General features: G+C 51.3%; 2 protein-coding genes across 3 annotated transcripts in view; one reads left to right on the top strand and one right to left on the bottom strand.

The window, feature by feature from the left end:
- SYNJ2 (synaptojanin 2) overlaps nt 1-22,961 on the bottom strand; it is a 103,778-nt gene that overhangs the window by 73,765 nt on the left and 7,052 nt on the right. For both annotated transcript variants that reach the window (XM_042940163.1, XM_042940164.1), the window contains exon 2: nt 3,464-3,550. In XM_042940163.1, coding sequence (XP_042796097.1) covers nt 3,464-3,550 — 87 coding nt within the window. The remainder of the gene's footprint in view (nt 1-3,463; nt 3,551-22,961) is intronic.
- LOC122220534 (28S ribosomal protein S21, mitochondrial-like) lies at nt 9,160-9,487 on the top strand. The gene has a single exon (XM_042940166.1). The coding sequence runs from the start codon at nt 9,172-9,174 to the stop codon at nt 9,433-9,435; it is 264 nt and encodes an 87-aa protein (XP_042796100.1). The 5' UTR covers nt 9,160-9,171; the 3' UTR covers nt 9,436-9,487.

Below are 22,961 nucleotides of genomic sequence, written 5' to 3'. Positions count from 1 at the left end.
CAGGGGTCCCTGGGTGGCTCAGTCCGTTAAGCCTCCAGCTTCGGCTCAGGTCATGATCTCATAGTCTGTGGGTTCAAGCCCAGCACCGGGCTCTGAGCTGACAGCACAGAACCTGGAGCCTGCTTTGGATTCTGTGTCTCCCTCTCTCTTGCCCCTCCTCTGCTTGCGCTTTCTCTTGAAAATAAATAAACATTAAAAAAATTTAAAAAAAAAACAACCTAAACACTTTTAAATCTCCTGTTCCTGCAACTTTTCAGGTTGCATTGACTGCCCATAGAAATCAGCCCTACACTGGCCTGTGTGCAGACTAACCACCCACTGGGAGTCAGTGACCTGACCTTTACCCCACACCTAGTTCTCCCAGAGAGACCCCTCTGTAGGCCAGGCCTCCCACTCAGTACAGACTATGTTCATTCTCCCCTATAAATCTCTTTTGAATTACGTAATATAGAGATGAGGCAGTTTTCCTGATTTTGCAGGTGGGAAAACAGCCCTAGGGAGATTAATAAATCCAGAAGGTGAGTCTGTTGTGAAGCTGGAAAGAGAGTCGAGAAGGGCTGGCTTGTAGGCTGGGTACTACATGACTCCAGAGGACACAATTCATTACAGACCTCAACGTACTCAACCCTTGAGGCTATGAGCCAGGGAGGCTGAGGTTAAAAGGGAGTTAAATCCCTGTAATCATTGGGATAAATTCTTCTGACTGCTATACCCTCACTTTCTATGCTTTGTATTACAGATGCATCAGGAAAGCCAACTCTCTGGCTGACTGTGGAGGCTCCACCCCCTTCCTGCTGGCATTTCAGGGAAGGAGAGACTTAAGCTCTCCATGAAAACCTAGGAACCTGGGATAAAGCTTTTATGTAATTTTTGTGCATGTTTCTTCATTTCTAACATAAAAAAGCTATTTTCACTTAGGCAGACTGAAATTGAACAACTTGCCCCAAGTCACAAGCCTGAGGGGAAGTGTCTTTCTTTGTCTAGAGACCCTCAGCCTAAAACAGTCAAAAGGGAGGCCCGTCCCCAACTGGGGCTGGCTGCCTTTGTGGCAACCAAAAATTGGGATTTCTCTCTGCACTGCCCAACACCCTCAAGAGGTGAGAGGAAGACATTATAGTTCTGGGCTGGGGCCTTCCAGCAGGAAAAGAAAACCAAGTTAAAGCCAAGCACTCCTTCATGGAACTGAAGGAGATTTGAAAAACTCGATTATAAGGCCCCATCCTTCCATCCTTCAGATATCCTAGGGCCCTTTCAGGAACGTGTCGAAAACAGGCCAAATAATTCTGGCATCCTCACCACCTCAGACAGCTTTAGCAGCACGACCACCAACCCCCCACCCCCCCGGAGGGTGACTCTGGCAGGTGGGGCTGGGAGTATTCAGAGGACAGAAGAAATGGGCGCTGGGGACTTGACAGGTGTCCGTGCCAGGGGCTTGGCCCTGCTCTCGCCCGGCCCCCAGGGGCTGTGCACACTCACCCCTCAGGGGAAGGGCAGGGGGTGGCTGTGAGAAGGGAGGAGGGTCTTGCAGCTCTTGGAGCTGGTCACCTCTCTCCGAGTCCTGCCCTGGGATGGTTCCACGACATCCTGCTGTGACCCTTGGGCTGGATACCCTGCAGACACCCTGGCCCCTCTGACAAATACTTCTCTGGGAGCTGACCAGTTTCTGCCCAGCTTCAAGACAGAACAGCCCAGCGGCTGAAAACAGCCCCAGGTACCAGAAGGCACAAGCTTAAAACCCAGGTCACCACCTGAGGACTGCCCAACCTTAGGCGAGCGACAGCACTGTGCTAAATCCGGGGCTCGGTCAGGTGCAAAGTGGATCATTAATTTATTTAGGAGAAAAACACTGCCAATTATAACTGCAAGATGCCAACAACTGTAACACATCCTAAGAGCCAAGACGCTACAATGTAAAAAAAAAAAAAATCTGTCACAGAACAGACAAAATAAAGCACTTAAGTTTTCTCGGCTTCTCTTTCTCTGTCTGTAAAGCAGGACATTAATGGCACCTGCCTCACAGGGTGTTGGGAGAACCAGGTTAATACATGAAAACACTTAAAACGGTGTCTACCACAGGGTAAGAAGGGAAGGTTAGCCATCATTCCCACATCATCATCATCACCGAGGCTAGGACCACAGGCATTTTTTGTAACCTTGGAAAAATCACTGCGGGGACAAATCCTGGCAGGCAGCCCCATTTCATGGAAAAAGCAAGTGTCTGGAGGCAGTTAGATCTGCGTTTGAACCCTAACTACACTCCTTACCTTAAGCAATTACGTTAACCCTCTGAGCCTGCTTCCGTTACTATAAACAGCAGAAAAGATGCAACATCAAATTGGCTTACTTTTAGGATTAAATAAGTTCATGTATCTCTAGCCCTTGGCACAAAACACACATTTAATAAACGCATTTGTCGTGGACGTGCTGAATGCTTTTCCTACACACTATTTGAAAAATGATCAGTGCAATCATCATAGTTCGGGAGAAACCATCCCATGAAAGAAAGACCCAGAAAAGTAACGGCTTAGAAACTCCTCAGCCTCTGAGCACAGCTGCTGGGGGAGGCATGGAGCCGTGACATGCTCGGCTCAGGGAGAGCCATGTGCCCGAATGTGGTCATCTCACAGCCAATTCTCATTTTGAGAAGCAGCGCTGAGAATCGGGGATGTCACCTGTGCTCTCGTCTTGGCCCCACATGTCCCTGGAGACGCTGGGTGGGACCAACATAAGTCAGGGGGCCGAGAGAGGAGAAAGGAAATGGTGGCCGCAGACCCAGAAGAGCACCAGGGCTCCCATGAGGTCCAGGAGCACAGAGGTGACAATGCAGGGGCCCCACGGAAAGGCTGTCCAGCTGACAGCTCAGCCCCAAGGGTCTCACGCTGAGATGCCCACTTGTCCCTGTGAGTTCTCTGCCTTTTCCAAATCAGACGACATGGCCCATTTTTCACATGTACTTTCCTTTCCTCTCCCTCACGCCCCACCCTCGGCGTCCCATGGCAGGTGCTCTGGGCTCCTCTGCCTGGTCAACACGCCCAGTCCTGGCTCTTCTTCAAGATACCCCGTGAGTCCAGGGGGCTTCTGACGTCCCGCATCCACCCCTTCCCGAGTACAGATCCCTTGTAAATGACAAACAGTCCCCTGGGCAGACCCCACAGACCTGACTTTGGAAAAACTCGGGTCCTGGAGGGCAAACAATGAAGGTGAGCTTCCTTTGCACACAATTCTTCTCCTCCAGCGGCACAGACAGGTGAGCGCCAGGCTGCATCCACCTTGACCTCCTCCCCAGCGTGGAGGAACAGGCGCAGCGAAATAAAGAAACGTTTTAAAAGATCCTAACAGCTAAAATGAAATGCCTAAACCCGGCAGTCTTTCCAAACGAGCACGAGAGAAGCTCTGCCCGGCTCCCTAGAAGTGTAGCATCAGACGTTCTGACAGCTGCTGTTCTGTCTGATCGGGGACTTACCAGATTTTAACCTGAGCTCCCCCAGGCAGCCGTAAGCGTCGGTGATCTTTCCATACTGGCCTTTAATGACCTCCTTCTCTTCCGGAGCTAGGGGAGAAACACATCACAGACAGCATCAGCCTGGGTCTCCTGTTGAAGTTCCTTCACTGCAGCCTTCTCCAATCTGGCTCCCCACCCACTCGAAAAAGAAAACGCAGAGACAATAGCTCGGCCTCAAGTAACGTGTGTGGAGGTTTTATGATCAGCGAATCACCAAGCTGCAGAGATTTAGACCTTCCCACAAAAAGCTTGGTCTCTGGAAGCGCCCACAGCTCCCTGGGGCCTGGGGAGGGTGAGGAGAGTCCCCGGCTGGCCAGAGGTGCTGGGGTGCAAGCCAGGAGCAGGTGCCTCAGGCCCAGCCCTGCCCACAGGCTCTGAAACAGGAATGAGTCATTGTTACCTGATGAGGGGGACCTTCCTTCCTAAATATTGGCCACTGGAGGCTCGTCCTGTGAGCGCCCTCCTCCTTGCAGGGACCTGCTAACACAGGGGAGGCTGAGCAGAAAACCCACGTGCCCCCAGGCACCCCAGGCCTGGGCCCAGGGGATCCCAAGGAGAGCCGCATGAGCAGAGCCCCCGGTCTTCAGCAGTGGCCACCGGTGCTCAGGACAAGACACGGCCCAGGGTGAAAGCAAGACAAGACAGCAGACTGACAGACAGAAGGACCATTGGGAGCAGGGAGCCCATGACCTACAAGGGCCCCACAGACCCACTGGCATTTACAGTGGCAGACCCTTGGACCCCTTCTCTGAAAAATGTTTCCACATGCAAAGAATGGGGAAAAAAACCTCGATGAATCCTCAAATAAGGGCCTGGCAAACACCATTAGGGAGATTTACTAGGAGAGCAGTCACTCAGCCTCTGAATTACTGTGATAGACAGACTCTTAATCTGGGGTGACGGAGGAAAACCCAGCAGATGCTGCAGCTTTGCAGGATAGCGCTGGGGGGATCTGTGTAACCTCTACAATTGAGTGCAAAATATTTGGATGCATATATATATATGTATATATATGTATATATATATACATATATATATATGTATATATATACACACACACACATACATACATATATATATTCTTTAAAGTTTATTTATTTATTTTGAGAGAGAGCAAGCAAGCAAGCATGGGGCAGGGGCAGAGAGAGAGGGAGAGAGAGAGAATCCCAAGCAGGCTCCACACTGTCAGTGAGGAGCCCAAGGCAGGGCTCAAACTCACGAACTGTGAGATCACGACCTGAGCAGAAATCAAGAGTTAGACACTCAACCAACTGAGCCACCCAGGTGCTCCCTGGGTATATATTTTTATGGGGCTGGAGGCACAGTTTTTGTCAGAATCTCAAAGGACTTAGTGACTCTGAAAAGGTTAAGAACCAGTGTAATCAATTACATTTCCCCCCAACATTCACATGGACTTTTCTGATTGGTTAGGCTTTTGGTGGGGGGAGGGGAGAGTAACCTAAAGCTAATTATGAGAAGGACTGGGGGCCACGGTCCCACCTCCTCCATCCGCTGGGTTCAGAGAAGGGGCGGCCGGGAGGCAGGTGATTCACTACTCTCCTGCTGCTGCTGTGGTGACAAATGACCAGACCCAGTGGCTCAAAATAACACACATTCATGAGTTGACACCTGTGCAGGTCAGAAGTCTCTGAAATGGGTTTTACTGGGTTAAAATCAGTGTCGGCAGGACTGCATTCCCCTAGAAGCTCTGGGGAAAACCTGTTTCCTGGCATTTTCCAGCATCTAGAGGCCGTGTGCCTTCCTGGGCTCCTGCCCACCTTCTTCAAAGCCAGTGACTACATCGCTCGGGGCTCTGCTCCCACTGTTACTTCTTGTTCTCTCTCCCTCTCCTGCTACCCCCTCCTTCTTTTAAGGGCCCTTGTGAGTTACCCAGGTAACCCAGGACAAGTTCCTTAACTTACTCAAGTCGGCAAAGTCCCTTTTGCCATGCAAGGTAACAGGCACAGGAACTAAGGACTAGGATGCTGACATCTTAGGGGCCCACAGATGGCCACAGCCCATTTCCTGGAGGCCACAGGCCTCCTGCTCCCACACGGATGATGGGTGAGAGGGACAAGGTGTTCTCTCCACTCCCTGCATCTGTTCCTGGCTGACGTGAACAACATCCTCTGCCCAGAGGTGACAACAAGCCCACTGGATTTTTTTTTTTAAGTTAGTTTATTTATTTATTAAAAAATTTTTTTAATGTTTATTTATTTTTAAGGGGGAGAGAGACAGAACACGAGCAGGGGAGGGGCAGAGAGAGAGGGAGACACAGAATCTGAAGCAGGCTCCAGGCTCTGAGTTGTCAGCACAGAGCCTGACATGGGGTTCGAACTCATGGACCATGAGATCATGACCTGAGCCAAAGTCAGACGCTTAACAGACTGAGCCACCCAGGCGCCCAACAAGCCCACTGTTAAGGGCCAAGTACTGTGTCATGTGCCTACAGAGGCCTCCTTGAAATGGGCCTGCTCCCTGCTCTGGGACAAGTAAACCCCGTGAAAACCCAGGCTCACAGGAAGACACGAATGTCCCTCCTGCGGGCCACAGGCATGGCCAAACTCCGCATACGGGTGCTGCGGGCAGAATCAGGAGAGGTAAACCAGGCAGCTCGTGGCTCTCATCTCAGTACACACGCTGGTAAAGCAGGAGAGTAATTCGGACACAAATATATACATTTCAACCCTCAGAGCTTTACAAAGCCTTCGAACAGAATCCTTAAGCCTGACTATCATCGCGTTCTCATTTTGCTGACCAGCAACGAGGAGGACTTTGTGCATGGCGGGCATTACCTCTGCAAACAATCCTGACCAAAGAAAACAAAACATCAGGGATCTGCTCCCCGAAGCGAGGTGGTCGAATTCACACTTTGGAGGTGGGGACGCGCCCACAAGGCCAGGCTGAGGGAATAAAACTGACCGCTTGCCCTGCTGGACCACAGGTGACAAGCACGTGTGTCACAGCCCCCGTCACCAGGAAAAGTAAACTAATCCAAATTAAAAAAGACTCTTCATCCTCATATTTACTTATTACTTATTTTTTAATGTTTTATTTATTTTTGAGAGAGAGAAAGAGACAGAGCCCAAGCAGGGGAGAGGCAGAGAGAGAGAGAGAGAGAGGGAGACACAGAATCCGAAGCAGGCTCCAGGCTCCAAGCTGTCAGCACAGAACCCAACATGGGGCTCAAACCTACAAACTACGAGATCATGACCTGAGCTGAGGTCAGACGCTTAACAGACTGAGCCACCCAGGCGCCCCTGAGCCAGTCCTTTTAAAGTCCAGACCCCCTGCAGGCTGTCTCTCCTGGAAGCGTATTTTCTCATTTCTTCTTCTCCAACGCTCCTTCTGACCCTCACCGTGTATGAGGGGATATGTTCTGCTCCCACAGTGCAGACCCCTGCCCTGCCTTCAATGCCCCCCCGCCAGCACTCCTAGAGGCCTGGCCTCTCAGGCAGCCTGTTCCCAAATCACCCGACACCCCTCCTTGTCCCAAACAACTATACTTCCTCAGGTTAGAAGGAAGAAGAACTCCGTTATCCATTTTGCTCTTCAAAAGGGAGCTCACAGCTCCAATGTCTATAAGCACGAGGCAGGTAGTGAGTGAATGAAGCTGTGGGAGGGACCACAGGTGACCAGGGGACACGCGGCCCCTGTAACAGGGGGCAGATGGTCAGTTCCAGGCCAGCCCTGTGCCGGCGAGCTTCCAGTTTTTTGAGAGAAATAGGACACTCCTGATTTTTCAATGCTGGCAACCAATCCACATTTATTTTAGGCATCGTGTGGGCCGCACACACCTCTGCAGACTGTATTTGGCCTGCCCATTTGCAACTCCTGTTCTCCCTTTCTTAATGTCTCGAAAATAGTCTATTCCTGTCTTTCACACTTTGGTTGCACTTCCCGTAGGTTTTTCCACGTTAGAATGCAATTTGCTTCCCCTCCCACTGGCCACGGATTTCCAGGCCTTAAAGAAAGTCCTCTCATTGGCTCTCCCACCCTCTTCCTCATCCACCCCTTGCCCCTGGGCCTCAGCCGTGCACCCAGCGTACCGAGAGCCTGCCACAGCTGGCACTGGCTGAGACATACATCCAGCAGCGAACCAAACGGGCAAAATCCATCTACAGCAGGGCTGGCCAAGGCAGGCATCTGGCGGTGTTGCAGAGAAGGAACGTGTGTCATGAATGGGTGTGAGATGACAATGGAGGCCAACCCGGGAGGGGGTGGGAGCCAGGTTGCCACGGCACACGTCCGCAAAGGCGGGGCGGGCGAGGCCACCTCGGCACCAGCTACCGCGCAAGCTTCCTGCCAAGGAGAACAGGCCGGCTCAGTAAGCACAACACAGACAGTGACGTGGGCTAAGGAGAAAAAGTGAGCAGGGAAGAGGGCATAAAACGTGTGTGCGCGCATGATTTCATATGGTGTAGGCCCAGGAGATGGTGTGTAAAGGTCCCGGGGCAGAAGCAAATTCCTGACATATCCGAGGACCAGCGAGGGGCTCAGTGTCTGACAGAGGAAATGGAGTTGGGGATCCATTGTAAAAGAGCTCTGTAGGTCAAAAAAAGACTTGGGGTTTCACTGTAGGGTGAAGGATTGCTCTGGCTGCTCTGCTGAGAACAGATCCTAGAGGGGCAAGGGGAAAAGCAAGGAGACCCCTTAGGAAGCATTACAATGATCCAGATAAGAGATGATGCTAGCTTGGACCAGGGTGGTAGCAGTGGAGGTGTTGAGAAACAGCCCAATTCTGGACACACACGCACGTATACATGCACGCACACACACACACACACATACACACACACACATCTATACGTAAACATGTGCTTTTTCACTATGGACACTTCCAAAGAAAACAGAGCACTGTAACAACCCTATGTACCCACACTACCATGATCCTACCACCTCCCCTGCCATCAGCTCTTGGCCAACCGTGTTTCACTCCTACCCACCCCCCCCCCCCCCACTCTCCTGTACCTTAGATCAGTGGGTCCTATAATGTGGACCTGAGACAGTAGGCATCAATCAGCATTAGAAATACAAATTATTGGGCCCACTGCAGCCCCAAAGAGTCAGAAACTCTGGCCTCGACACTCAGTAATCTGTTTTAATGAGTCCTTCAGGTAAAAATCATTGCCCTAGATTATTCTGAGCAAATCCCAAACTTCCTGTCACTTCAGCTATAAATACCTCAGTAAGAATCTCTGAAAGATAAGGGTTCCTTTTAAAAACACAATCACAATACCATCCTCACATCTAAAAACTTTACCCATAATTCCTTAACATCATCAGATATCTGCATATATTTTGAAGGTTGAACCAAAAGGATTTGTGGACAGACTGGACGTGGGCTATGAGAGAAAGAGAGGGTCCAACGATGATGCCAAAGTTTTCTCCTGGACAGCGGGAAGGCTGGAGCAGCCGTCACCGGGATGACGGAGACTGACAGGACAAGCCTGGATGGAACATCGGGAGCTCAGGTCAGATGGGTCAGCCTGCTGTGCCCCCAGGTGCCCCAGCACAGACATGGAGGGCACAGCTGCACCGGCCTGGAATCCAGCCGAAGATACAAACAGGAGCCCCAGCAAAGAGAAGGTCTTTAAAATCCAGAGACTGGGGACGCTGGTTCCGGAGGGCGTGGGATCCTGCAGAGTGAGGATTTAAACCCCAAGGTGATGGCAAAACGTCTGAAGTTCATTGCCAGGACTGTGGTGGTACAGGAAGGAAATGTGGAAGGTGCATACAGGACCCTAAACAGAATTCTCACCATGGATGGGCTCATTGAGGACATTAAGCGACGGCGGTACTATGAAAAGCCTTGTCGCCGACGACAGAGGGAAAGCTATGAAACCTGCCGGCGGATCTACAACATGGAAATGGCTCGCAAGATCAACTTCTTGATGCGAAAGAATCGGGCAGACCCATGGCAGGGCTGCTGAGGCCTGTGGATTGTAGGCCCAGTATGAAAATCCCTCTCCAGCTGTCTCCTTCCTATCTCAAACCTCACTTTTTCTCCCCTTTTTTATAATAATAAACTCAATCACATATATGCAAAAAATAAATAAATAAATAAATAAATAAATAAACAATAAATAAATAAATAAATAAAATCCAGAGACTGGAGGGGATCACCCGGGAAGTGAGCGCGTCTGAAACAGTGTGTTCAAAAGTCAAGTAGAATCAAGAGAAATGTCCAAAAAGATGTTAAGGAAACAGGAAGTGCGTGGTGTCCTGGAGGTCAGAGAAGAAAGAGTTTGAAGGACACAGGAGTGGTCAGCAAGTTCAGATGCTGCTCTATGTCCCACAACATGATGACAGAGCGTCCTTCCAGTTAGGCACTGATGAGCCAGAAAATAGCAGTGTACAGGGAGCTGAGGGGCAAGAACCTAAATGGAGAGGGAGAGGGAAATGGAGGTTTTGTGTAGAGACAAGTCTTTGAGGAACTGTGTGTATGTGTGTATGTGTGTGTGTGTGTGTGTGTGTGTGTGTGTGTGTGCATGCACATGCCTATGGGTCTATGTGTCTCTGTGTGTGTATGTATGTTTATGTGCATGCACGTATGTGCATGTATGGGTATGTGTCTATATGTGTCTCGTGCATGCATGTGTGTGCATGTGTGTATACACGCATTTACGTGCACGTAGGTACGCATGTGTGAGCATATGTGTGTGCCTGCGTGCATGCACTGCTGGAAATGCTCTGGGACAGTAAAAACTGATGTAGTAGGAGAGGGGGAGCTGTGAGGTGGCAATGGCATCTGTCTGCAGGGTAGTGGGTCTCCAGAAACTTGCAGCTACACATGGGCAGCTTCTGGTGAGGGGAAGAGGATGTCACTGGTGGTATCACCAACTAAGCAGGATGAAGCGGGAGGGGGGCAAGGGCACACAGGGCGGGGGGGTGGGGGGATGTGCAAGGCAGAGCTAGCGGCTGTGACTCGTGAAGCCAAAGGAGGCCGGCGCGGGACTGTGGCGGGGTGGCAGGTCTGGGACCGCAATCCCAGCAAGGGTCAAAAATCGCTGAGCTGGAGAACTAAGGGCTGAGTTGAAAAGATGGGGGCAGTAGGTGCAGAGTGCACGTTCTGACATAGATGGTGGGGGCACCAGAGCATGGCCGTGGGAGAGAGTGGCCGAGCCAGGGTGGAGAACACACTGGTGGTGGGGGGAGGTCAGGGAGCCCAAGGCCAAGGTCTTCAGAAGGATCCCCGTGGTGACTAGAGGTACCAAACATGAGGGCAAGACTCAGCCTCAGAGAGACCGACAGAGAACAGGGTAAAATCCCCAGGAAGCAGGCAATTCCAACGCAGGGCGATGGGCGATGGGGTTCCTTGATGTGTGTGGCAAAGGGTTAACACAGCCTCCAAGAGAACTGACCTTAGATTACCATTCTAGTCCTGTTTCCCTGGTAACCTGATAAAAGTTATCTGTGTTACTAGACAGCATGGCTTAGGACTGAAAATAGTCCTGACTGGTAGAAGGCATCCGGGCTGAAAGGAACCACAGGTGACCCATCATAACTGTAATGGGGCCATGTGGACACTCATGGAATGAACGAGCCTGTTCTTGGAAGCTCTGCCACCCGACACTGGACTCTGTGGGGAGTTAGACTTCTCTGCAAACAGCCCTGGCACGCACATCTAGTGAGTGAGGTATGCCTAGGGTCTCCGGATGGCCGTGTGAACGTACAGGGTCACTAGGAGGAATACTCCAGAGAAGGAGCGTGCCCCCCTGCCCTGCCAGCAAGGTGTGGTTCCTGTCCTAAATCCCCAGCGGGGTCCTGACAGACTTGGTGTTTGGACGAGGCTTGGAAGTCCTCCAGTAGGCACTGTACATTGAGATTGCAAGTTAAGTGCTTTTAGGGAGGAGGGAAGCAGAGTGTCTGGAGGTGGCAGGAGGGGACTAGGGGGCACACATCGCACCCCCGGGGCCAATGGGCCAAGGGAGTAGAAGAGAAACAGCCACCACCTAGGCCTACCGGGGAAGGGGTGGCTTGCCCCAAAGCAAGACAGACTTGGCCTGATGTCCCGAGGCTGGGGCTGGTGTCACCAGGAGCAGGAGTGACTGAGGCAGCCAGAATGTTCTCTGCTCCTTAAGACCCGGGCCACACAGACCATATTCCTGGTCTGCAGATAGCCAGTCCAGATCAATAATCAAACCAGCCACGCGTGTTTTCTTTCTTTCATAATAAATTCCACGATAACACACCATAAGGAAACTCCAGTGAAGCCCAGCCCACATGTCACAAAAATAAGTAGGTCAATTTAACAATGCCGACAGCCCAAGACCGAGGTACCATTTGTGGCTGCATTCTTGTGCATGATTTTAAACCATCTTCTTGTATTTCAGGGTCCCAAGAGGATAGCAGCATCCAGATCAAGGTCAGTGTCTCCTCCATGAGCTCAGTTCAGACTGGCTTGTGACTGTTCCTTCCAGAGTTATCAGTTTAGAGCTAAAGCAGCTCTTCAGAAAGACAATGGATTTTCTCAGGCGGGCGGATGGAGGCGCAGGAGGGTTGCTAAGCAAAGTGCAAATCAAAACATCAGTCTGTACTGGAAGCTTGAGAGCCAAGATGAAAGCCAACCCGGGAGACACACGTCAGCCCCAATAAGAAACTTTCCTGTACTGGCCACTGCTTCTCTTTCTCACCAAAAAAGTCCAGGCCACACAAAAGAGCCAGGGTGGGGAGGGGGAGGAGGGAGGGCACTGAAAAACACATGAGCAAATGTACTGCCTCCCATCGAGGCTGTGTTCGCCTGTATAAACCAACCAGAGAAAATAAAAGGGAAATTTATCATCGCCTGCAGCCACAGCTGGGAAAACATCTGTGGGACAGGGGTGGGCCCCTCCACACTCCCCTCCCTGCACTGAGGTCAGCTGTGGCTGTGACCAGGCCAGAGGAGGAGGCCAGCATAACAATACCTGCTTCTCTAGAAACATGTGCATGTTTGCTGGGTACATAGGGGCTGATCCCGTAGCCCAGATCCTTGGGGGCAGTGTTCACCGCCTGACCACAGATCTCATTCCTGGGCCTTCATTCCCCACCCACGCCCCGCCGCCCCCGGCTCTCCTCCTGGAGCAAGTCCTCATGTGTCACCACTCCCTCATATAACAAGCCTTCACTTTGCTTCCTATGACTAACAAATTAGGTCCACCGGCCCCCTGGCACTGGAGGTTCTATTTACAGCTATCTTTTCAGTTTCCTCTCTGACTAGCCAAACCAGTTCCTCGGGACATCTCTCTCTCTCTTCTTCCTTCCCCAGTTATCCCTTCATCTGAAAGACCCTCCCAGCCCTAAGACCCCACCTCAGAGCTTCCTCCCTTGCAGAGAAGCACTATTTCCATGCATGCCCCTTCTTATGCTGTAGGACATGCGGGGACAAAGGTGTGACTTTCCCCTTCCTTCCGTCACTCAGCAAGGACTCCAGATGCCCACTCTGTGCCAGATGTTGCTCTGAGCACCGGGGAGAATGGCAGCAGCAGCGAGGCAGGAACTCGAAGGAGCACTGCTTCACAAAAGGGGCGTGATCACCTGGGTGGTGCCGCTGGTTGGAGGGCAGACCCATAAGGTGGAAGTCATGGGGATCTTAAGGAGGCTCAGAGGCGTGGCAGGTACCAAAGCCGGGCTTAAGTGTGTCACAGGAGGATGTGGGGTGAGTGGAGATAGCAAGGGAGGACGACCTCTTCATGTGCGGTAATGGTAATGGACCCGGGGTGGGGGTGGGGGGTTGGGGCCAAGAGAAGGCTTATTAACCTGGGATATGACCTGGGATATGACTGTCGGTTTAATGATGGAAATCACCTGGCTAGGAAGGGAAGGGGGAAATAGTGGAAACAAAGTGTTTAAAGGGGGGAGGGGACGAGGCGGAAAGATAGAGAACAGGGGCAGGGGTCAGCGCTGTAACAGAGGGAAGGTGGCGGGCGCCAGCAAACACGTTAAGTGGTGGGGCTTGCGAAAGTTCTCCTCCTAATTCCTTTTATTTTCTCAGTGATATAGGAAGCAAAACACTAGCTGAGAGGGCCAAGGTGTCGAAGGCTCGAGAAGATGTGAAATAGCCATCGTGCGGCACGGAAGAGCAACCTGGGTAGGAAAATCCGGTAAGATGACTGACCAGCGCCGACGACCCCATGTGAAACTGCGACAAGCCGGCGCCGTCGTAGTTTCCTCCAGCCACGCTCAGCCACAAGGGCGCATGCGTGGGGTGGAAGGGGCGTGGCCTCACCCCAGGCTTGCGGGGCGGGGCTGCTCCGCACGCACCCAAGGGAGGAGTGTGTGCAAGAGAGCGGAGAGTGTGTGCAGGAGTGGTCACGGCCACGAGGCGCACCGTAAGCAAGAGAAGGGCGGGGGAGGGGAGGGGAGGGTGGTGGGAAGGTTGCGGGGCCGGGACACTAAGGGCTGGCGGCTGCAGAACTGTCTGGGGTGCGAGGCGGACAGCGGGTCTTAGAGAAGGATGCCTGAAGCTGAACTTGCAGGTGGCATGGTACTTGGTGCCGGGAAGGTCTAGCGGTGTGAAGTGAGGGGAAGGGAGGGCTCGGTCGTGAGGAGGTGAGGCCAGAGAGAGGCCAGAAGCAGGGGCATCATGCTAAGAGGCGTGAGCTCACCGGGGATGGGGACAGGAGTTGCGGTGGGAGAACCCAGGAAGCCAGGAGCCCAGCTCCTCTGTGAATGACAGCGTGGCCCGGAGGAAGGGAGACCTCAATAAGGAGGCGTGTGCGTCCACAAGAGTCCACAAGAGCCGTCTTTCTAGGGGAGGAGGAGGAACCCTGGCCTGAGAGTGGCAGTAAGCGACAAGGGTGCCTGCCCGCCGCCAGCAAGGCTCCGTCTGGGGGAGTGCGTGCAGGTGGAGGCAGTGTTCCAAGAGGCTGGCGGGTGAGGATCTGTTGAGCACAGGTCACAGTTCCAGGAAGATGAAAGCTTCATCCGTCTACAAAAGGCCAATTCCTATTCTATGTTTTAATCCAGAATCCAGAAAACAGACTATAATTTCATTTCTCAGGCTTCTCTGATTTTTAAAAAATTGTTGTTGTTGTTGTTGTTGTTGTTGTTATTGTTTAGGAGAAAACTAGCATTAGAGACGTGACTGGAACACCAGTCCGCTTACCTCGATTAGATGCACCGCAAAGACACAGAGCTGCAGCCTCGCGGGGGGCAAACACTGTGCACAGAGACCCAGGAAACATGAAGCAAGTTCAACTCTGAGCAGACGCATTAACTGTGCTGTGTTATCCGCATCCCCACACACAGTATTTGGGGGCATCTACTGCGACTACTTTGGCCTCTCCTTCCATACGCGTCTGTTAATTAAACATGCCTGCTCCTTCACAGAGGCCCCTCACAACATCGGGGGAAGACGGTCACGCTATTTTTACAAAAAGGCAGAAGACACCTTCTCAAATGACCCTCTTAACCTCTCTCTTCCTCCTGTCCACATTTCATTGATTTGGGAACCGCCTCCTCTAATTTACCAGCCGGCCAAAGGCTTTCTTTTTTTTTTTTTTTAATTTTTTTTTTTAACGTTTTATTTATTTTTGAGACAGGGAGAGACAGAGCATGAACAGGGGAGGGTCAGAGAGAGGGAGACACAGAATCTGAAACAGGCTCCAGTCTCTGAGCTGTCAGCACAGAGCCGGACGCGGGGCTCGAACTCACGGACCGCGAGATCGTGACCTGAGCCGAAGTCGGCCGCTTAACCAACTGAGCCACCCAGGCGCCCCCCAAAGGCTTTCTATACCTGGAATTCGCTCCGCCCAGCCTTGGTAACAGAAAAGTCTGTGGCTGAGTCAGAACCCGACCTTTCAATCTCAACCACTTCACAGCACAGCATTCCCCAACGGCACTCCAGGAGACCCCAGCGTGCCCGGAGATGTTACGTGTGCTCCGTGAACAGAAGGTCACACGTGCTTGGGAATCCCTGGGCTAGCTGAGCAGCTGGATTTACCACCCGGCCTGGCAATCTTTTCCATGCTAACCTGAGTGCACATCTCCAGGGGGTGGGAGCCATGTCTGGACCCCCCTGTCATTTACCTGTGAAATCCTTCTGTTCAGCAGCCTCTCTCTGGGGAAGTTCGCCTTTACAGAATGAACACTTTGCCTGTCCCGCACTCCTTTCTGGGGGCCTACTTTGTCCTCCTCAACTCCCCTTTTTGAATGGACGCCACACCTACCGCCTGCCCCAACCCCTGGCAATGGTGGCCCCCTTTCTACCTTCTGCCACTCCCGGTGATACCACAACTGCTGTTCGCGCCTCAAGCGCCTGAGCCCGGCCCTGATGTTCCTCGTGCTGAGCTTTGCCTGAACCTGAGCAGGGGTGTCCCCTGGAGGACAAGTCAAATCTGGGCTTGTCTAGACGCCTGTGGGGGATGACCTGGGAGCCACTGCATTAGAGAAACAAATGTCTCCTGGGAGAGGGGTAAAGGCCTAAGGGGAGAGACAGGTGTGAGGGCACAGCTGCAGGGCCAGGAGGGAGGGGTGACACCGGGTGGAATGCAGTGTCTGTCACAGGAGCCTCCATGGAAGAATGGAGAACGGAACCAGCACTCCCTCGTCGGGCACTGCTGACAGCCCAAGACGGAGTGGCCAGTGCTGGCTCCATGCCTTGGGCCATTTGACTTCTTCCTTTTGAGGAGGACTTAGATATCCTTTGCCATCTTTTCTGGTAAACTGTTCTTTGTGATCTACGGGAGCTCTTTTATATCCAATGATTATCAGTCTTTGACCCTTTTATATATTGCAAATAGTTATACACAGTTTCCTTCCAGGCTGCTGCTCGTTTTTAAACTACCTTTATGGTATCTTTTTATATCCTGGAGTTTTAAATATTTATGTAGTCAGTCTATCAGTCTGACACAGGGTGAAGCCTGAGCGGGGGTCCTTGGGTGCCCCCAACGCTCTGTTTCTAGATCTCACCCTGGTGATATGGGTGAGTTCACTTGGTGAAAATTCATGGAGCTGTACACTTAGGACTTGCTCATTTATATATATTTCTTAAATCTGTCAGGTTTTTTTTTCTTTTATGACTTCTGAGTGTTATGCTTTGTTTAGAAAGCCTTTCACACTATGAAACTGTGCATGCTCCTCCTATAAGTTCTTTTAATACTTTAAAAGTTGAGCTCTTTATATATATATATATATATATATATATTTAATTTTTAATGTTTATTTATTTTTGAGAGACAAAGCATGAGCAGGGAGGGGCAGAGAGAGAGGGGGAGACACAGAATCCCAAGCAGGCTCCAGGCTCCGAGCTGTCAGCCCAGAGCCCGACGCGGGGCTCGAACTCACAAACCAGGAGATCATAACCTGAGCTGAAGTCGGATGCTCAACTGACTGAGCCACCCAGGCGCCCCTCTTTATATTTAACCTTAATGACCTCTGTAATTTCTTTTAAAGTCTGATATACTATAGGGCTCTAACTTAATTAACATCCACATAGGCTCAACAAAACCTAGGAACCCCATAAAGGTAAACCATCAACTACGTTACCAGATAACATTGCTTTTGGTAAAAATGACCTTAATCGGCCAATTGCTCCCGGACAGGGAAGAGCCATACATGAATTATACCTGCCGACGAGGACACCAGGCTCAGGGCTTGGGGGAAGCCTGGAATCTATACCTGTCGGGGTTTTATAAAGGATATGGCTCCTACAGGGTGCAAGGCTTAATGATGGGAGGAGCTAGTGACCCGATGGATGGCTGTGTGAAGCAGTCACCTGCAGGAGCTCCCGGAGAGACCACTCACTGCCCAGGAGAGGGAGAGCCAGCGCTGTCCTGCGGGCAAGCCGAGGTTGCTGCCCTCCTCCTTTCAGACTAGAAAATCCAAGGGGAACCCGATCTGAATATCTGGCTGAATAAACGAAGAGCCCCACGGGGCACAGCACTGGTTGACGACACCAACCAACACCATTCGTTGAATATCCACCTTTTCCCTGGCTGATTAAATCATCACCTAAGTTATAATAAACTAATCTATTTACATAAGACTGTGAGCCCTCTCTTCTATTCTATTGATTCTTGTCCATTATACCGTTCTTCTGGTTTTGTGGTGTGCTTTACTATCTGGGGGATCAAATCCGTCCTCACTGATCTTTTTCAAACTCTTCTTGGCTATTTTTGTCATTCCTTCGTCATTCAGCAGTGTTTCTGGGGCTGCTCCGCGCACCAGACAGGGCTGAGAAGACATTCCCGAACAACAGACGATGCCCTTTGTAGGGGTTTCCTGGGGCTGCTGGAACAAAGTAGCACAAACTGGGGCACTTAAACTAACTGCAGTTTATGCTCTCACGGTTTTAGGGGCCAGAAGTCCAAGATCAGGTATTGGCAGGACCCTGCTCCCTCTGAAGCCTCTAGAGGAGGCTCATTCCTCGGCTCTTCTGGCTTCTGGAGGCTCTGGGTGGTCCTAGGCTGGTGGCCAAGATGTCACTCCAATCTCTGCCTCTGTCGCATGACCGTCTTCCCTCTGTGTATGTCTATTTCTGTGTCTCCTTTTTTTTATAAAGACACCAATCCTACTGGATTAAGGGCCCACCCTATGCCGGTATGACTTCACCTGAATTTACATCTTAATTATGGCTGCAAAGACCTGATTTCCAGGTAAGGTCACATTCAGTCACCGTGGGTTAGGACTTGAACATTATCTTTTTGGGGGACACAACGCAACCCGCACCACCCTGCTCCCATAGAGCCTGCACTCTCATGGTGAACAACGTCACGTAACGTATGCAAAAGCAAACACAGAAGTTGCTTTTGGTGACTAGTGGTAGGAAGACAAGAAAGCAGGTGACGGAACGGAGACAACGGGGGCGTGGGGAGCGTGGAGTGCACAGGTTAGTTGCGCGAGGGTGCCCAGGAAAGTCTTGCCCAAATCATCGAGTTAGCCCTGAATGAGGAGGCCGCAGCCAAGCAGAGGTCTGGGGGGAGAGCACTGCAGGCAGAAGGCACCGCAAATACAAAGATGAGGCAGGAGCCAGTCAGGGCTGCTCAAGTGGCTTAAGCTCGGGAAATGGCAAGAGAGGAGACTGGAGAAGGAGCCAGGGCAGAGGACGTAGGCGGTGCAGGCTTGAGCAGGCCCCTGCATGGGGGCTGGGGAAGCCTTGGGAGTGGTGGCTGGAACACTAGTTAGGAGGCCAGTCCAAGTGACTGGACTAGTGCTGTACCTACGCAGCGGGGCGCTGGTGGCATCCAGGTATATATGCAGGTAGAGAAGTCTGGACTTGCCAGGGGATTGGGTGGAGTGGAGGAAAACAGTAGGACCAGGATGACTCAGTCGTTTTTGTCCTGAGTCTCTGCCCCACCCATATGGTGCTGCCATTTAGTTTAAGTGTGGGGGGGGGGGCAGGGGGGGTCCCACACATACTCCAGTCGGCCCGTTATGTTTTATATCACACTGCTATTGGAATTTCATTGGATTTTACACATAGATACTTGCATTTATAGATTAACTGGAGAAGAACATCTTCACATTGTCAGTGTTCCTATCAAAGGAAACAGTATACCTTTCCAATTATTTGATGCTTTAGTGAAGTTTTGTAGTCTTCTCCTTTTAGACCTCACATATTTTATTATGTTTATTCTCGGAAACTGTTGTCGCTGGGGGTAGAATCTTTTTTTTTTTTTCCTATTTGATACTCTAATTTCTAATTGACTAATCATGGTGTCTTGGAAAGTCATCAATTTTTCTCTGCTGAGCTTGAAAAGCAGCCAGCTTATTAATTCTCTACGTCTCACAATCCGCCACGTACCTGTCACCTGGCTCCAAGAGTTATCAGCATTTCTCCAGGCTCATTTCACTTGCTTCCTCCCCCCCCCCCATGTGTGTGTGTGTGTGTGTGTGTGTGTGTGTGTGTGTGCGTGTGTGTGTGCGTACATATGTGTCCATCCATCTGCTTCCCACAGTATTGCCAAACAAATCCCAGACCTGATATCGTTTCACTGCCAGATACTTCAGGATGTGTCTCCTGGCTGTTCTAGGTGCACAGTCTTATCACCTGCACCCAAAAGGGTTGACAGTGCTCAGGAGGGGAGCACACACAGGCCACAGGGCTGAGGCTTCTCCTAGAAAGCCCAGGGGGAAGCCAGTGAGTGAGCTAACCGGAGTCACAAAGTTCAACCTGTAAACTTTTCTTACAGGATCACACGCCCAGTCTTCGATCTGGGTCCATTTTCTCTTTGAAGACAAAATTCTTTTTTTTTTTTTAAACGTTTATTTATTTTTGAGACAGAAAGAGACAGAGCATGAACGGGGGAGGGTCAGAGAGAGAGAGGGAGACGCAGAATCTGAAACAGGCTCCAGGCTCTGAGCTGTCAGCACAGAGCCCTACGCGGGGCTTGAACTCAAGAACCACGCGATCATGACCTGAGCCGAAGTCGGACGCTTAACCGACCGAGCCACCCAGGCGCCCCTGAAGACAAAATTCTAATAAGCTCTCAGCTACGTAAATTTCCTGACAGCAAACGAAACCAGAAACCTGAGGCCGAGAGTGCTGAAGTCGGACACATGCCTGAAACCCCCCAAGTCTGGAGCCATCGGTCTGCAGGCAATGGCATGTCATGACAATGCCTCACTTCGCCTGTGTGATCTTATGTGACGCGCGCCCCTACGTTGCAGGGGTAAGCTACAAATTCCAGTTCCACAGTGGGATTCAAATTTTATCACTGCCATAAAAGTTCGAAAAAGGCCTTTAGAGGACTACCTTCTCCAAGGCGGCCTACGGCCCACACGGTGCCTTTCTGTGAATTAGAGAAAAGTGCCCCCTCTAGACAGATCAGCTTGGAAAGCAAGGGACGTGGTGGAGGAAACGGAGGACAGTACTGGCTCTCTCTTCCCCTCTGCCCCACGGCTCCTCCCTTCCAGAGCCACAGGCCCCTCCCCTCTTGAGCCACAGGCCCCTCCCCTCCTGAGCCACAGGCTCCTCCCCTCTGCTCCAAGGCTCCTGCTCCCCTCTCCCCTCCTGGTGGTCTGCGTAAAAGATAAGCAGTTACCACTATGTTGGACCTTGTCACGAGGGCCTGGCTCAGGCCCGGGCTGGTGGCAAGTTATTTCCGGCCCAGGTTTTCCAATATTCCTTTCTTTACCCATAGCATTTAAATAAAAACAAGTCCATTATTGAAGCAGGCTGTGATGCGAGTGTCACAGTTCTGTTGAACCAGAGCACACTGATCGATCGGACTGCATTCTATCAGTCACTCTTTCTGCCAGCGGGATCCAGCTTGGCTCCGGACCTCAGTTCTGCTTAATCGGGAAGCAGGAGCCGCCGAAAACGGCCTCCTCTCCTTAAAGAGTTTCTCCAACATACAGGATTTATCAGCCATGAATAAGATTCATGGTGAAGCTTCAGTTCTGCAACACACAGTCAGTGAAGCAGCTGGAACTAGACCACACATTCCCAGGCACACAAACTCCCCCTCCAGAGCAGACTGTTAAAAAAACAAAGCTATGTTTATGTTGAAGGACAGGATTTTCAGAACGTTAATGGAAATTAATAAGGACCAACTAAAGGAGCTATTTACTTTAGCACACTTTATGCTATTGTAAAAAATACCTTACTCTGTGGCCCTAATTTAAGCTAAATTGTTACTGCTTCTTAAATTTTTTCTGCTGGTTATCGGAAAAGGGCAGAATCAAGGAGAGATCATCTCATGCATTTTAATTAATTCATAAGTCTCTAATACAAAATGTATAGCATACATTCTTAGCTCAGACTTAGATCAGAACCACCTTAGATTTTACCTGGCCAGATAATTTCTCCCAAGATTCAAATGTGGATTAACTCAATTCCCTCAGATAAGGGGCCAGGGCTAGATAGAATTCAGGTCTTCCCTCTCCTACCAGTAGGCCTCACCAGAACATTCTAGAGTCAGACCCAAGGAAAGGGAAGTAGTTTGCTTTTTCTGAGTAGAGATTACCACCACCAATGGGTAATAAGTCAATACAAGTTGAAGACAAAAAGGCAGCTGGCCAGTAGAGAGAAGAAACCGTACGTCACGCACTGTTCGCCTTAAATCGGCCATTTTCCAAGATCTTGATGGGTTCCAGGCCACCCGAGTCGTATGCCGGGTCTGAGCATCAGATGTTAACTCCCTGCCCTCTCCCCACCCCCACAGCCCCCAATCCCACATCAATTCCAAAACTAGGAATGTTTTCGGTGGCCAAGTTCTGCTTCGGACCTCACACTGCTTTCAAGAACAAAGGAACGTCCCTCTTCATTTCTTAGCACCTGGTTTGCCCTCAGCATCTCCTCAGATCTTGTCAGGGGGCAGCAATGGCAGAAGATGAGGACTGTTGGGGCACCTGAGTGGGCTCAGTCGGTTGAGCATCCGGCTCCTGCTCAGGTCGTGATCTCGCGGTCTGTGAGTTCGAGGCCCGCGTCGGACTCTGTGCTGACAGCTCGGAGCCTGGAGCCCGCTTCGGATTCTGGGTCTCCCTCTCTCTCTGCCCCTCCCCCCGGTCATGCTCTGGCTCTGTCTTTCTCTCTCTCTCTCAAAAATAAACATTTAAAAAAAAAAAAAAAAAAAAAGATGAGGCCTGTTCTGGGAGAGTGGACAAATGCAGCACAGCAGCTTGTGGTCAGGGGCTCCAGGAGGTCAGGGAGGGTCGGCTCCATCAGGCTCGGCCTCAGAGAAGGGAGGAGGTGGGGCAGAAACGCACAGCGATGCGGGAACAGAATTCAATACTAGCTCCCATGATACTACAAAAGGCTCTCCGGGAGAGTTCCTTATCCTGCAAAAACTGCCATAAGATTAAGCTCAGACTTTCGCGTTCATACTTAGGAACTGCTCCCAGGAATTGGTTCTCCAGAAGGAGCTACCCTGCCTGCCCTCCTTCGCTACCATGCTCCAGGTGAACCCTCCCGCCTGGAGCCCTTTTCCGAACCCGGAAGCTTTACAAGCAAATGGCAACCCTCCAGCTTCGTGTGTCATGAGTGCAGACTGCCACCGCCCCGGGACCTGGCCAGAGGCATCCGGCTGTCCGGGACAGGCCCTTTGCCAAGCGCCGTGCCCACGACAGTCGCCCAGTGCCCACCTTGGGTGCAAACCACAATTCTGTCCCCCCAGTCGGCACAGCGCCCGAGTTCTCCAACACAAGCAAAGGTAGGGCAGGAAGATACGTTCACTCCCTCAGGCATTTCCCCCCCACTCCAAATTGAGGGGCTCTTCAGGAAGACACCAGTCCGACATGTTATCTGTTTGATGGTCCTCACACTCGGAAGCATGTCCTGGGGGATCCTGGCCATGCTTAGAAGCCTCCAGGCTAAGAAACCTAGGACTTCAGAGCTTCGAGTCCTAATCAGGCTCTGTGCTAGGTGCTGGGGACATCCGTATGGAAGGATACCAGGCGCAAGCCTCGGCCCTGCTGGAAGGCAGGACTGAAGCCCACACACTTGTCTTGAAGATGTCCCCTTTGTGAGATCACATGCACCTCTCAGTGGGTAGCTGCTTCCCCAAGCCTGGACACTCCTGTTTACGCAAGCATC

Source organism: Panthera leo, chromosome B2 (assembly GCF_018350215.1).
Source record: "Panthera leo isolate Ple1 chromosome B2, P.leo_Ple1_pat1.1, whole genome shotgun sequence".
NCBI lineage: Eukaryota > Metazoa > Chordata > Mammalia > Carnivora > Felidae > Panthera > Panthera leo.
This window is presented reverse-complemented; position numbering and strand designations above follow the sequence as displayed.

Bases quoted from the DNA above. Each gene is read 5' to 3' on its own strand.
- LOC122220534 (XM_042940166.1), top strand. From the start codon at position 9,172: ATGGCAAAACGTCTGAAGTTCATTGCCAGGACTGTGGTGGTACAGGAA.